The sequence below is a fragment of the Nicotiana tabacum genome, chromosome 23 (genome assembly GCF_000715075.1).
Source record: "Nicotiana tabacum cultivar K326 chromosome 23, ASM71507v2, whole genome shotgun sequence".
Taxonomy (NCBI): Eukaryota; Viridiplantae; Streptophyta; class Magnoliopsida; order Solanales; family Solanaceae; genus Nicotiana; species Nicotiana tabacum.
Window position 1 is genome coordinate 123,593,647 of NC_134102.1, and position 13,813 is coordinate 123,607,459.

General features: G+C 33.9%; 2 protein-coding genes across 3 annotated transcripts; one reads left to right on the forward strand and one right to left on the reverse strand.

Moving 5' to 3' along the window:
- Nucleotides 1-4,239: 4,239 nt before the first annotated feature.
- On the forward strand, nt 4,240-8,278 carry LOC107829478 (uncharacterized). Its single transcript, XM_016656928.2, has 7 exons — nt 4,240-4,506; nt 6,203-6,373; nt 6,564-6,728; nt 6,798-6,962; nt 7,329-7,463; nt 7,747-7,844; nt 7,930-8,278. Exons 1-7 carry the CDS (start codon nt 4,330-4,332, stop codon nt 8,141-8,143), a joined length of 1,125 nt encoding a protein of 374 aa, XP_016512414.2. The 5' UTR covers nt 4,240-4,329; the 3' UTR covers nt 8,144-8,278.
- An 804-nt stretch (nt 8,279-9,082) lies between these two features.
- LOC107829477 (uncharacterized) lies at nt 9,083-13,320 on the reverse strand. 2 transcript variants are annotated; one of them, XM_075246073.1, is made up of 2 exons: nt 11,357-13,320; nt 9,083-9,853 (listed from the first exon to the last, which is right to left on the reverse strand). In XM_075246073.1, exon 1 carries the CDS (start codon nt 12,987-12,989, stop codon nt 11,376-11,378), a length of 1,614 nt encoding a protein of 537 aa, XP_075102174.1. In that variant the 5' UTR covers nt 12,990-13,320; the 3' UTR covers nt 9,083-9,853; nt 11,357-11,375. The 2 variants fall into 2 exon arrangements, with proteins under 2 accessions (XP_075102174.1, XP_016512412.2); XM_016656926.2 differs by having other exon boundaries at nt 9,085-9,817; nt 11,357-13,319.
- Between the last annotated feature and the right edge of the window lie 493 nt (nt 13,321-13,813).

The following is a 13,813-nucleotide window of genomic DNA, read 5'->3' on the forward strand; positions in this document are numbered from 1 at the left end:
AGACTATCTTTTCTTTCTTTTTGGCATGATCCAAATGATACAAACGAAATGAGTAAAATACACAACTTTCATAAATGACTCTATTCATAGAAATACTAGGGGTGTCTATATTCTTAATTACCCGTGTGAATTATTATTATATCTTCTGTTCATGGGTCTTAGAAAAATACATATTTGATAAAATTTGTCCGAAAGGCATATTGATTTTATGATATTCGAGAAATCTTATTAACGTATTTCTTATGCATTTCATGCATTTATACATGTACATTGACCCATGGCCAGAAGGCGTTATATACGCGTATATTATATGTATATGAGATATGAAAAAAGGTTACGGCGTTATATACTCACCACCACTTGATCAGCTGGTATACGTTGATGATTTGCCCACAGTGGCCGAAATGATATGATGGGATGTCCTCAAAGGCTTGATGATGTTATGAACGCATATACCTATGCATGGTATGACATTTATACGCATATGCATGACATTATAAAAAATGAAATGATTCACAGAGCTATGCAGACGTACATGTCGAGTCTTTTACTCCATGTTTCTATCATGTCTGTTATTTACTAATTTCCATTCCTTACATACTCGGTATATTATTTGTACTGACGTCCTTTTTATCTGGGGACGCTGTGTTTCATGCCCGCATGTCTCGATAGGCAGGTCGAGAGTCCTCCAAGTAGGCGATCAGCTCAGCGAAATATGTTGGTGCACTCCATTTGCTTCGGAGTTGCTTGTTTGGTCGGTATGATTTAGATGTGTATTGTTTGGTATGGCAGGGCTCTGTCCCGACCTTTATGACAATTATGTATTCTTAGAGGCTCATAGATAGATGCCATGTACGTAAAAGATTGTATGGCCTTGTCGGCCTATGTTCAGTATACGAGTGGTTATTTTGGTCTTATAGGCTCATATGTCTTATGTATAAGTTGGTATTACATGTTGTATTCTACCTATCTCACGGCAGCCTCTCCGACTCAGTTATCTATGATAATATGATACGAAAAGATACGTTATGTTGGTATTCAGATGAGTAAGGTACCGGGTGCCCGTCGCGGCCCATCGATTTGGGTCGTGACAGATTTCTTGGCTAAAAATATAATTATGATTTCTAAAAGGACAATCGAATTTTAAAATTCATTTATGGTATATAGTGATTGTCAAATCTGTGAGATCTTACAAAATTTTGCTTTTGTTTTTATTTTTCTTCTTCTTTTGGAGCATGACTTGCATGGACGATTTCCCACTCATTTGATTTTCTTACAATTTGACAAAAGAATTTTTATTCGATAAAATATAATTATAATAATATTTAAAATTTGATATGAGCTAATATTAAGAATTCAAATCAATAAAACATAACTTTTATTCATTTATTGCTGAAAATTAATAATTAAGTATTTGGAACAGCTAATTAGCAAAAACTCAAATTTATTCTTTTTGAAAATTATCATGCAAGTAAAACTATCTTCAGGTTGATAATAATCTTGGCTTAAATAGATATATTTTAATAAAAAAGACTAGCGATGATGAAACATATTAGAAAATAAAGTCGAGTCAATTATAATATAGTGTTAAAAATTAACTTGGTTAAAAGTCATACTAGAAGAAATAAGAATGAAACAATAAGCATTCAAAATGAGTTGACATTTATTATTATTTTTATTTTTCATCTATTCCAACAATTGGCTCTCTGTGGTTTTTTTATACGTAATAAGTTTTTGATTGTAAAATACACATTCGGTATTAGTTATTTTTAGATTTTACATTACTTAATTATCTATTTTTTAACCTAAAAACTATATGACCTAGCTGTTCATTCCAATAGTTCTAAAAGAAAGATATAATTTTTTTAATTAGTGTTAATTTGATGGCTGTTTGAATAATTATAATAAAAATATATAACGATTTCGATCATTTTAGGTTTAATATTATATCACAAAAATGACTACAATTTTTGTTAGCTTACCCCAAAGGATATGCCCTTCAAATTAATATAAAATACATGTGCTCAAAACTTTTACGTGTGAACCATTTTATTCTAAAAACTATATGACGAGACACTTTATTTCAAATAATTAAAATACACTTTTAGAGTTATTATAAAATTTAGGTTTAATTTATTATTATTATTAAGAATCATAAAAAAAAAACCAAAATTTAATTACCAAAAACAGATGTATCAATCATTTTTAGATTTAATATCATATTACATAAATGACTACAATTTTCGTAAGATTTTTTCAAAAGATATGTCCTTCAAATTAAGATGAAATATGTGTTCTCCAAACTAATTATTTTCAAATATAACGACAAATGGAGTTAATCAATATTAGAATTATTTAAATTCTAATTCCACTTTGATACATCAAATACACTTTCAAATCTAATTCTAAGTCATTCTCTGGAGTAAGTATATCATGGATGAGCCATCTTTCAATTGTATTTTACTAGCTTACTTTATTAATCTTTTTGAATGTCTTTTCTCATTTATAGGGCACTTTGATTTTGTGTTCATCTAAAATTTGTGGATTAATAGTTGTTTTCTATATGTGTGAAGTTCTATCCGCTATTTATGTTTTCAATGACTATGTGTACTACTGAAACTGAAAAGAAAACGTGCTAGCTTTATTTATTAGAACCTGGCATAAATTTTAAGTTGAATTATTAACTGATGATTGAGGATTTTCATGAAGCATTTTTTTCTTAATTGAGTTAGTTATACGTACAATATCAATATTAATAATCATTGTCAGGAACTTATACTTTTATTTCAGAACTCAAACGCTCATTGAGATAGGATACACGCGTAATGCGCGTACCCTGAATGATTTTTTTATTATACTGAACGTAAAAAAATTATTGGATAAAAATTATAATTACATTTAAATATTTAAAACTTGGGATGAGCTAATATTAAGATTTGAATCAACAGAAAATATTATCTTTAACGTTAAGAACAATCCTAATTAACAAAAAAAATCTTTAATTTAACTAATTGGCGAGAAATCCAAATCATTCTTTTCAAAATTTATAATAAAATCGATTATAATATAGTAGTAAGATTCAAACGGTTAAAAATGCAAACATTAAAAACAATAAGGATGAAACATTAGAAGACAAAATATATTCTAAGTTAGTTGCCATTAATTAATTTCTTTCTTTTGGTATTCATTCAAATAAATGACAAACTCCCTATACTTTTCTATGTACAAAGTTACTTATTTTAAAAATATTAACTTAATGCACACATTTTAAAACTTAGCATTTGATAACTTGATTTACATATTCTTCGTATGTATATATTTTACTGATTGACGCTAAGCACACGTGCAACGCACGTACAATAAATCTAGTACACGTAAAAAGAGTATTCACCTATATTACAATACAATTTCTAACAAAGATGATTTAATTGAACCCCTTCATTAAATATGGTTTCGGCACTTTTTTCACAATGCAATACATATAATTTTCGTATATACATCTACCACCTAACTTAAAATATTTAATCCGGTGTAAATACGGGTATGGACAATTTTTTTCTTCACATATGCGGCTTTATAGTGGCAGTGGCGGCTACTATGGATGAAAGGTGGATGCACATTGGTCAAAGTAGGTTTAGGTTCTTAAGGGGTTGGTATTTCGTACCCATATAACAATTAAGATTCCTTAATTAGGATAGACAAAAAATTATTTTTAAAGAAAGATCTACATGTCCAAGTATGGAACGTACATAATCATATGACTAAAATAATGGTAAGAAAATATTCTAAAATTGGAATAATATAATATTCCTTCCTTACACAATATTGGCATTCAATAATTACAAGATATACTTCTTTAATAGTCCAACTCCTCACATCTCTGAGTCTCTTTCATCGAAATTGACATAATACTATTGCAGCACACCTTGACCTAGTCATGCAGCCGCGCAACACTTATTATTCTATAGTACTTATTATTTTTAATTTTCTGCAGAATTATTATTTTATTTTATTTTATTATTTGTATGCTAAAAATATACAATGACAATTGGTCAATTCATAAAAAATATTCTGGTGCACAAGCATGCCGCGTTCCGAGAAGGGCCGCATCCAATGAGACGGCATACCTTAATGCAAGTATATCTTTATATTATTACAATTATAGAAGGGTAATATATATATATATATATATATATATATATATATATATATATATATATATGGTGCAAGTGACCAACTTGTAACTGCATTATAGAGTATCTCTGTGAGAGATTTGTGGAGACATTGCTTCTCTGTTTTTATTTTCAAGAATTAGATTACTCTGCAGCAATGGTAGCAATAGTTAAGTATGGGATAATTGGTGTTGGGATGATGGGAAGAGAACATTTAATCAATCTTTATCATCTCAAAAGTGAAGGAGTTGCTGTTGTTTGCATAGCAGACCCATATGTCCCTTCTCAAAAGTATGCCCAAAAGTTAGCAGAATCGTTTAACTGGCCTCTCCAGGTATGAATTAAATCACCCTGTCACTTTTATGTTTTCTTAATACTTTGGTTTTATAACATTGGTTTCCCAATTAACTTTGACAACTAAATTTTCTATTTTATTATGTACCTGATTGATCGTCATGTAACTGCCTAACCTGATTTTCACGTACTTCATTGATCGCCAGGCTATATGTAAATAGCCCACTTTCAGCCTGTTCAAAGGCACTTTCAAGATTTTAGATTAATTGGGGCAGAGTACAACTGCACTCACTACATGTTGCTAACAATGAATTTGGACATAGTTTAAATGTATATTTTAAAAAATTTAGGTAGTTCTAGTCGAAAGCAATGGGTACATTTACACCAACTGCAAAAAAGGTGGATCCATATCTGGCGGAATTTCATAAGATTGTTATAATTGTTACACTATCATTAATTCATGTGTCTAGAAACAATGAATGGTCTGGCTTTTCAATTTGTTAGAAGTTTCGAAAGTAAACAAAAAAATTAAAAATTAAAAAACGGTTACATTCTTAACTCTTATGGAGTTTTAAAAATCCTTACTGTTTTTTCTCAACTTTTAGGATTACTTCTTCCCAGTTTTGTTGCTGCTGGAATTCAATGTCCGCATATGACAAATTGCTTTTCACTTTTATTGTCTAAATCACTTATAATTTTTGTGTTGTAAGCCCTTCAAGTTCTGAAATATATGAATGTAAACCTCAGCTTGGTAAAAGTGATATGTCTTTCTTTTGCTGCCGGAAGGAAGAAGGATATACATATAACATATCCTTGAATTTGAGCTTGGAATGTGGTTAACTAACTATGAGTAGAAAAGTCTTGAGTAACAGTACTAGATGCTTGATAATTTGAAAAGTTTCCCTTACAAGGAGGGTCTTTCGCTAAACTTATAAGTTGGTCAAACTGGCTTATAAGCTGGTCAAATTGACTTATAAGCACCTTTTGGCTTATCTACACGTTTGGTAAACATACAAAGTGCTTATAAGCTAAAATAAGTCATAAGTTGGTCACCCCCAACTTGTGGTTTTTCAGCTTATAAGCACTTTTAGTTTGGCCAGGGCTTTTACTAGTTTATCTTTAATAATATTTTTTAATTCACAAAATATTTTCCCAAAATAAATTTTCTAACTCTCTTTCGTTGTTTATCCTTTTCTTTACAAAAAAACTTTTTAATTTATAATCATTTGTAAAGTTTTTAAGAGTATTTTAGTCATTTTACCAAAATAACAGCTAATCAACGATTTTCTACCAAACATATCAACTGTTTATTATCAGTTTCAGCACGTCTATCCATACACGTAAGTGCTTATTTAAAAAATCAGTTTCAACACTTAAAAATATTTTTCTAACACCTCAAGCGTATCAGCTATTTACAATCAACAAATCCAAGCGGGCTCAAAATCTAAAACTTGGCCAAGCATTAAGCTTTTCTTGTTCTAAATTTTGCTATGAATCATGGTCCATGAAAGACTTTGTAAGCATCAGTTGCAAAAGCATAATATAGGGACGACATACATTGTTTTTATAATATGGGAATGAATGTGTCATCCATTTACTGCTATAGGATGGTTGTTTTACAATGTACTCACTTAAAAGAAGTCACTACAGACATTATTGTTACATGTTTCTTTTAGCATCTTTTCCTTTTCTTTAATGATGAGTAACATTTTGATATGTCGTTGCATTGCATACAGGTTTTTGCAGGGCACAAGCAGATGTTAGAAAGTCGGCTGTGTGATGTGGTGGTAGTATCAACTCCAAACATGACTCACTATGAGATTCTAATGGATATCATCAATCATCCAAAACCCCATCATGTATTGGTGGAGAAGCCTTTGTGCACAAATGTTTCAGACTGCCAAAAGGTCAGTAGTATCTCAACTACCTCTCATTCCAAGAGAAACAGAAAAGAAAAGCTTCAAAATATACACTTACATATTGCACGGGTAGCGGCAGCTAAACTTCTTTAGAGTTTCTAGGCCACTTGTTTTCAGCTATGAAATCTTCAATTTTTCCCTCTATTATACTCTGAAATGGTTTTGAAATATGGATCAGGTCATAACTGCTGCCAAAAGGAGATCTGATATGTTGGTACAAGTTGGGCTAGAGTACAGATATATGCCACCTGTTGCAAAACTGATAGACATTGTTAAAGAAGGAGCTTTAGGACAAGTGAAGATGGTGGCAATTCGAGAACATCGGTTTCCCTTTCTAGTTAAGGTGGTTATTCAGCTAACAACTTGTACTTCCATTGTAGTGACAAATGCTAATGACTTGTTCTTCTTATAGGTCGATAATTGGAATAGGTTCAACTGCAACACTGGGGGTACTCTAGTAGAGAAATGCTGTCATTTCTTTGATCTAATGAGGCTTTTCATTGGAGCTAATCCTGTTCGTGTTATGGCTTCTGGAGCAATGGATTTGAATCACAAAGATGAAGTATATGATGGACGGGTAATTTACTTTTTTTGCTACAGAAGTTCAATTAGATACAAATAATCTCTAGCAATAGCATTTCAAAGAGCGCAAAAGCCAACATTTAGCAGCCATCTATCTAAAACATAGAAAGAAAACTTGGCTAATTTTTCATGATTCATAATTTCAAAACTACCTTTTATTGGTCCTATTTCGTCTGGAAATACTGGAATTGTGGAGCTAGCTGATCACTGCCAGGTAGTTTAGGGTTGACGACTGGCTATATCCACATAAGTTTTTGAACAATTCAAGATAAAGCAGAGTAAGCATGCTTAATTAAATATGGTTTTGGGAGATGTTAGTCTTGTGTGACATGGTTTAACTACTTCTGTTTTCGATATTCAGGCGCCTGATATAATTGACAATGCTTATGTTATTGTGGAATTCGACAATGGTTGCCGCGGCATGCTTGACCTCTGTATGTTTGCTGAGGGAAGTAAAAATGAGCAAGAAATATCTGTAGTAGGTGATATTGGAAAGGTAAATCTCCTACACTCTTTTTCCCCTTTCTCTTCTTACACAAATGAAGGGGAGCCTTGACGTAACTGGTAAAGTTGTTGCCATGTGAAGTTTGAGTCGTGAAAACAGTCTCTTGCAGAAATGCAGGGTAAGACCCGGACCCCGCGCATAGCGGGAGCTTAGTGCACCGGATTCCGCTTTTCTTCTTACACAGATATTGTAATAAACTCCCACTTATGAATGTCTTGCCAAGTTTGCTCTTAACTTACCCTCCTCCTTTGATGTTCTTTCTCAAATTTATCAGGGCGAAGCACTTGTGCCTGAGGGCATTGTGCGTTGGGGTACACGAGCTGAAGGAAGAAATGGTGTACAAACCTTACTAGCTGAAGATAAGCGAATAAAGTAATTCATTTGGTTTATCTTGAGCTATTAAGTCTTTGTTATCGCTATAATTTCCTCATGTTTTCAATTCGATTTTCTTTGACAGATATGATGGGCTACATCATGGTTCAAGCTACTTAGAGCACCTCTACTTTTTGTCAGCAGTAAGAGCAAGAGGAGAACAAGCTCCTGCTGTTGGTTTACATGATGGTTTGGTTTCAGTAGCTATTGGAGTTGCTGCACAGCTTTCGATTAAGATAGGTCGAGCTGTTACTATTGAGGAAGTCATGAATGAAAAGCTTCAATCTACTAAGTCTTAATATCCAGCCTTCAAAATTAAGAATGTAGTAATAGAACAAAAAACAAGGGTAGATAGTGATTGATCTATTCTCGACTTGTCTATTATTCATCTTATTATTATTGAATCATTTTAGAAAGTAGAAAAACTTATAGTACACCCTGATGCATTTGATCAATCTGGTTCTTTCTTTATTTGCTTGAGAGCTAATGGATAAGTTAATCATACAAGAAAATAAAAAAGGAAGACCGTGCGGAATCGAGGAAAATTTGAAGAAACTAACGAGCTTATCACTAAATAGATTCAAGTCAGTGCAAATTCTACCATCACCACAAGTTTTCTCTGGCTCGTTGCTGGAGAAGCGACATACGGGAAATAAAATAAAAGTAAGATGTAATTCTTCTATTTGAAACTTAAAAACAATCCATGAGAAGAGAATTACATGTATAGTTTAGAAGTTCACTTTCATGATTCATAATGAGATATTGCCTGGTAAGAAGCATCTGAATTTCGCTGGATCAAGACTCCAAATACATTTGGGGTAGACTATTAAGTTGGACACCTACAAGACAAGCCCATTTATGTTGTTCAAGCCCAAGAGCCCATTAAACTCGGATATTCACATAGAGATCAAGATGCGGCGGAATACTTTTTGACAATCAAATATTTCAAGAAGACCTACAACATTCTTTAATAGAGACATCCTTTTATGAAGATAAATTCATCCCCATGGAGGACTGCATTATCCTACGTTCGAGAAACACACAGCTCTAGCCCTCGAATCACGAAGATAATTACGAGAGAAAAATCAAGGGAGAAATAGAATTGTACTCACAATTAATTAATGAAATTACTTTTCTCATATTTTATGATTACAGTTTATTTTTCATATCTTGAAAAATTGGTAGCAAACTTGCCTATTTACAACAAAATTAAAAAGATATCATATTATCTGAAAAAATAAATTTATAAAAGATAAATTGCCAATTTTAAATGCCATGATACTTGGGAGAGTCTAATGGAATGGTTGGAAACCTGCGCAAGAACCAATTAAACCGTCTGAACAAATGGGCGAACGAATAAGCTAACAGTTCGAACCATGCTATCTGAATGAGGAGTGTTACGTGTCCTTTTGACATCCAAAAGACCAAAACCCATTATATTGTTATGATTCTGAAAACTTGTCTATATTTGTTAACTCGTTCATGTTGTTGGTATTGACAACTAGATGATTCTGCAACTCCACGTCAAATTTGAGAAAGATGCTAGAGAGACCAAAATCAAGGTCAGCCCAACCAATGTTAGAATCAGAAGCATCACCCCAGGTGAAACAGTAAGTATACTGCCATCTGCCAGATCATGTATTGCTATAACATTCTGCTCACTTCAGTTTGTAGGACACTTTTCTTTAGCAGTATTGCGCTTCCTCCTCCGGCCTCCCACTGTCTCATCTGAGGTTGAACATCTTCTACTAAACCAGGTTCTAACTTTACAGTATGCAGTTACAGTATGGAACGCTAATGCTCATGTATTCAATATTATAATAAAATTGGAAATAACAGGTCAGTGTCCCACTTTTGCTGCCCACAAGACATTGTTTTGGACTTTTGTTGTCTCCTAAACTATATAAGCATAACTCCAATGATAAGTATCCCTGCTTTGGACTTGAGAAGTCACTGAGCATTGGACTAAATCTCTGGACATTGGACATATATATGCATCAGATTCATCACTGCCATTAAAGAACGGGATTTTCTTTTTTGATAAGGTAAGCAAATTGCATTAGAAAAGGCATCAAGAAGATGCAGAAGTACAAGAGGAATCAAAAGCTAGCTTCAGTATAACTACATGAAGCTAACAGATCAACAACAACAACAACAACAACAATAAACCCAGTGTATTTCCATAAGTGGGTCTTGGGAGGGTAGTGTGTACGCGGACCTTACCCCTACCCTACAAAGGTAGAGAGGAAGCTATCCGATCAAAAATATTGAAAACAACAAAAAACTAGCTCCAAGCTAGTATCAGGGAGCTAACAGTATCCAAAAAAATATGAGTGAATACCCTAAAACTCCCCTAAACTATCACGTTTTTGTCAGATGCTTAAACTATCCGGTGTCCCCAAAACCCCCTTAACTATATCCCCCTATATATTACAAACTCCCTCGTCGATTTTTTAATGAAATATGTAAGGTAACTCGCCAAAAGGCGCGTGGGAGATGAAATTATACATAAAAATGCCCGCAATTGCCCGTGTCTAATGGTTAATTACTGTTACCCTCTTTAAAAAAATTAATTTTTCTATTTCCCCTTTATTTTCTTTATATTCTAGCCTTCCTCTTCATTTTTTTATCTTTTTTCCTCTTTTCTTCTTATGGTTTCATCTTAAAAAAATTCTTCTCTTGTTTCTTCAAAAATTATCTTTCTTTTTCATTTAGGTCTTCCTTTCAACACTATTTAGTCCGCCGAAAGATCATAATTTTTATCAAACCCTTACTGAAATTTTACCGAACCCTATTTTTTTCCCCAAATCTTGTATTAAACTAAAATTCCCGGTGAAATTGAAGGTTAATGGGAAAAATTCAATGTTTAATCAAAGTTTAATAGCGAAAATCACGATTGAGACATGGTGTAGCCATTATCGGAGGAGATGGAAGAGAATTTTTTTTTTTTACAAATGACCATGTGTTTATCCCTTTACCCTCTTTCTTTGATTTTTTTAACCCCCCAAACATTTACCCATTTAATTAATTTTTATTATTAGTTAAAATTCTTAATTAAATTGATATTTAGATTAGGCTGAGTAAATAGAAAGGTGTCTCACACGCACCACTAAAAAATCGACGAGGGATTTTTAATATAAAGGGGTATATAGTTAGGGGGGGTTTGGGGACACCGGGTAGTTTAAGTAGGTAACTGACAAAAACATGATCGTTTAGGGGGATTCACTCAAAAAAAAATTATCAACACTGTTTACAGGGGCATGAAAATTCCAACTGAATAAACAAAGTAAGCATTTCGCTTCCAGAACGGGAATTTAACAACAAAAGGAAAAGTGTTTTGTCATCAACTTCTTAGATTGCTTCAACTAAATGAGAATCTTTCAGTTTTTGTAGGTAAATAAGGGTTCACAATATACAGATAGAACAGAGCAGCATTTATGCAAATAAGAAATTTAACTATGTCTAGAAAATGAATTCCCCTGATACAAACAGCAATGCAACAGAAAAATTACCTAAGAATGAGTCCTCGGTCTAGCCCTCTGGTATTCCATCACAATCCTTTGCATTCTTGTGCTGCAACATGAACTCCTGAAACTTCTCTGCTTTCTGTTTCATATCTAAAATCATCTCCTCGGTGGCATCAATTATTTGTTTTGGCAAATGAACCTCCAAATAATCAAACCACTCTCCAAGTGTCATTTTCTCTAAATCCACCTCCTTCTCCTCTTGGACCTCACTCATACTTACACCAGCATTACTAACCGAAACCTCGCAACTCTCCCTTCCCAATTTCACTACCACCTCATCAATCACATTTCTTTCTACTCCCTCACCGGCATTGTTCTCTACTGCTTCTTCACGATCTTTTTGGTTTCTTTCCAACCTCTCCATCAACCCCTCTTCCTCCAAACACTCCCTTCTTGCGGCACTTCCCTTCCCTTTCTCAAGTTGCTTCAATTCCATGTTTTCACCTGCATTTTCATGAATATTTTCTGCATCTTTTTCCTTCCTTGAACTCTTAGTCCTCCTTACATACACTATCTTCTCTTTCCCAACATCAATTGCTACAGAATTCTTAGCTTCCTCCACAGCATCATCCACATTTTTAACACTCACCACTTTCCTAGAACCCCTAGTCCTCCTCGGACTCGGTTTCCTCTCTTGATTTGCATCAACTACAGCAAGACTCTTAGTTTCCTCGACACCATCATCCACATTTTTAACACTCTCAACTTTCCTAGAACCCCTCGTTCTCCTCGTACACCGTTTACTCTCTTGCTCTACATCAACCACGGCAAGCCTCTGACTTTTCTCCACACCATCATCCACATCTTTGACACTCTCCACTTTCTTAGAACCCCTTGTCCTCTTCGTACACCATTTAGTCTCTCTTTCAACATCAACTAAAGCAAGATTCTCAGTTTCCTCCGCATCATCATCCCCATCTTTAACACTCTCCACTTTCCTACTCCGTGTACCCCGTTTTGTCTCTCTTTCAACATCAACTACAGTAAAATTCTCAGTTTCCATCACGCTATCAACCATATTTTTCACACTCTCCTCTTTCTTAGAACCCCTAGTCCTCCTCGGATTCGCTTTCCTCCCTTTCTCAACTTCAATTACAGTTAAATTCTCATTTTCGGCACTCTTAGAACTCCTCGTTGTTCTTTTGGAACCCACACCCACATTCTCAATTCCACCATTTCCAAACCCTAATTGGGGGCAATTTTCATATAAAACCCCTAATTCCTTACGCCTAGGGTTTCGCCGGGTATTTTTACACTTCATCTCAGCTTCTTCAACTGAATCAACTTTCATTGCTTCAATTTTGACTTCGATGGAGGTTAATTCGCCGATTTTTATTTTATCACCGTCGGTAAGTTTAGCGGGGCGAGATGGATCGACAGCTAAAGTGTTAAGAAATGTACCGTTGGAGGAACCGAGATCCTCGATCACCCATGAACCGGATTGGAAGTGGATACGGAGGTGTTTGGAGGAGATTCCAGGGTCTTTGATAGGGAGTGTGTTGCCGCGTACGACCCGGCCGATTTGGATCTTGTATCCGGGTTTATAGTCCAGTTTTTGCCTAGAAAGAGGACCCTTTTCCATTATTAGGTGGAGCAGTGGTCCTTCTGGTTGTTCCATTTTTCTTTGCTACGGAGGGTAGAGGGAAGAGGAGAGGCTTTGGTAGTGAGTTGCAGAACCGTAGGATTTCAAATTCTACTTTAGAGGGAAGAGAAAATTGGGGTGAAAAAAATTAAGAGAAAACAGAAAATTGGAACAAAAAATTATTAGTACTGTATGGTTTAACAGAAAAAGAAAAAGAAAAACTTATTTTGTACTTTAATCCTTGAAATATCGAAAAATGTCAAGTTTGGTCCTTATTAAATCTGATTAAGTGTATTCAACCTTCAATTAATAGTAATGTGCACTTTCCAGCTGCTTGTGAATCTTTATAAATTTAACGAATTGTTAATTGTTATACCATTTAATTACCCATATGTTATGTGAAGTTTATACCGTTAATTCACAATTCAAGGTAATACATTCTAAAAATAGTCTAAGTGCGATGTATTTCTATATAAAGGGACCATAATACAAAACCTAATTAATTCAAAGGTTAAATGTGTTTAGTCATGTATTATACGAAAAAGGGTTAAATATATCCCTTTATTATTGAATATTGTTTAAAATTACTCGCTGTTATATTATTCGATCAAATATATCCCTACCGTCTAACTATTGATCAAATATATACTTCATTTGACGGAGGGGCCACACGGAGGGCTTCTCAGCTATCTTATGTCCCAACCCATTACCCATGCTCAATACCCGATACCCAAAACTCATAACCCGAACTTTTCCAACAACTAAATAACTGAACAAATTCATTTGCTCAAAAATTCCAAAAATAAAAATATGCTCCTTGTTTTTTGACGTTCTAAATAAATAAATTAGAATTTCTTTTC

Bases quoted from the DNA above. Each gene is read 5' to 3' on its own strand.
- LOC107829478 (XM_016656928.2), top strand. From the start codon at position 4,330: ATGGTAGCAATAGTTAAGTATGGGATAATTGGTGTTGGGATGATGGGA. The intron at 6,374-6,563 runs GTCAGTAGTATC...AATATGGATCAG, and splicing joins ATGTTTCAGACTGCCAAAAG to GTCATAACTGCTGCCAAAAG. The intron at 7,464-7,746 runs GTAAATCTCCTA...CAAATTTATCAG, and splicing joins TAGTAGGTGATATTGGAAAG to GGCGAAGCACTTGTGCCTGA.
- LOC107829477 (XM_075246073.1), bottom strand. From the start codon at position 12,989: ATGGAACAACCAGAAGGACCACTGCTCCACCTAATAATGGAAAAGGGT.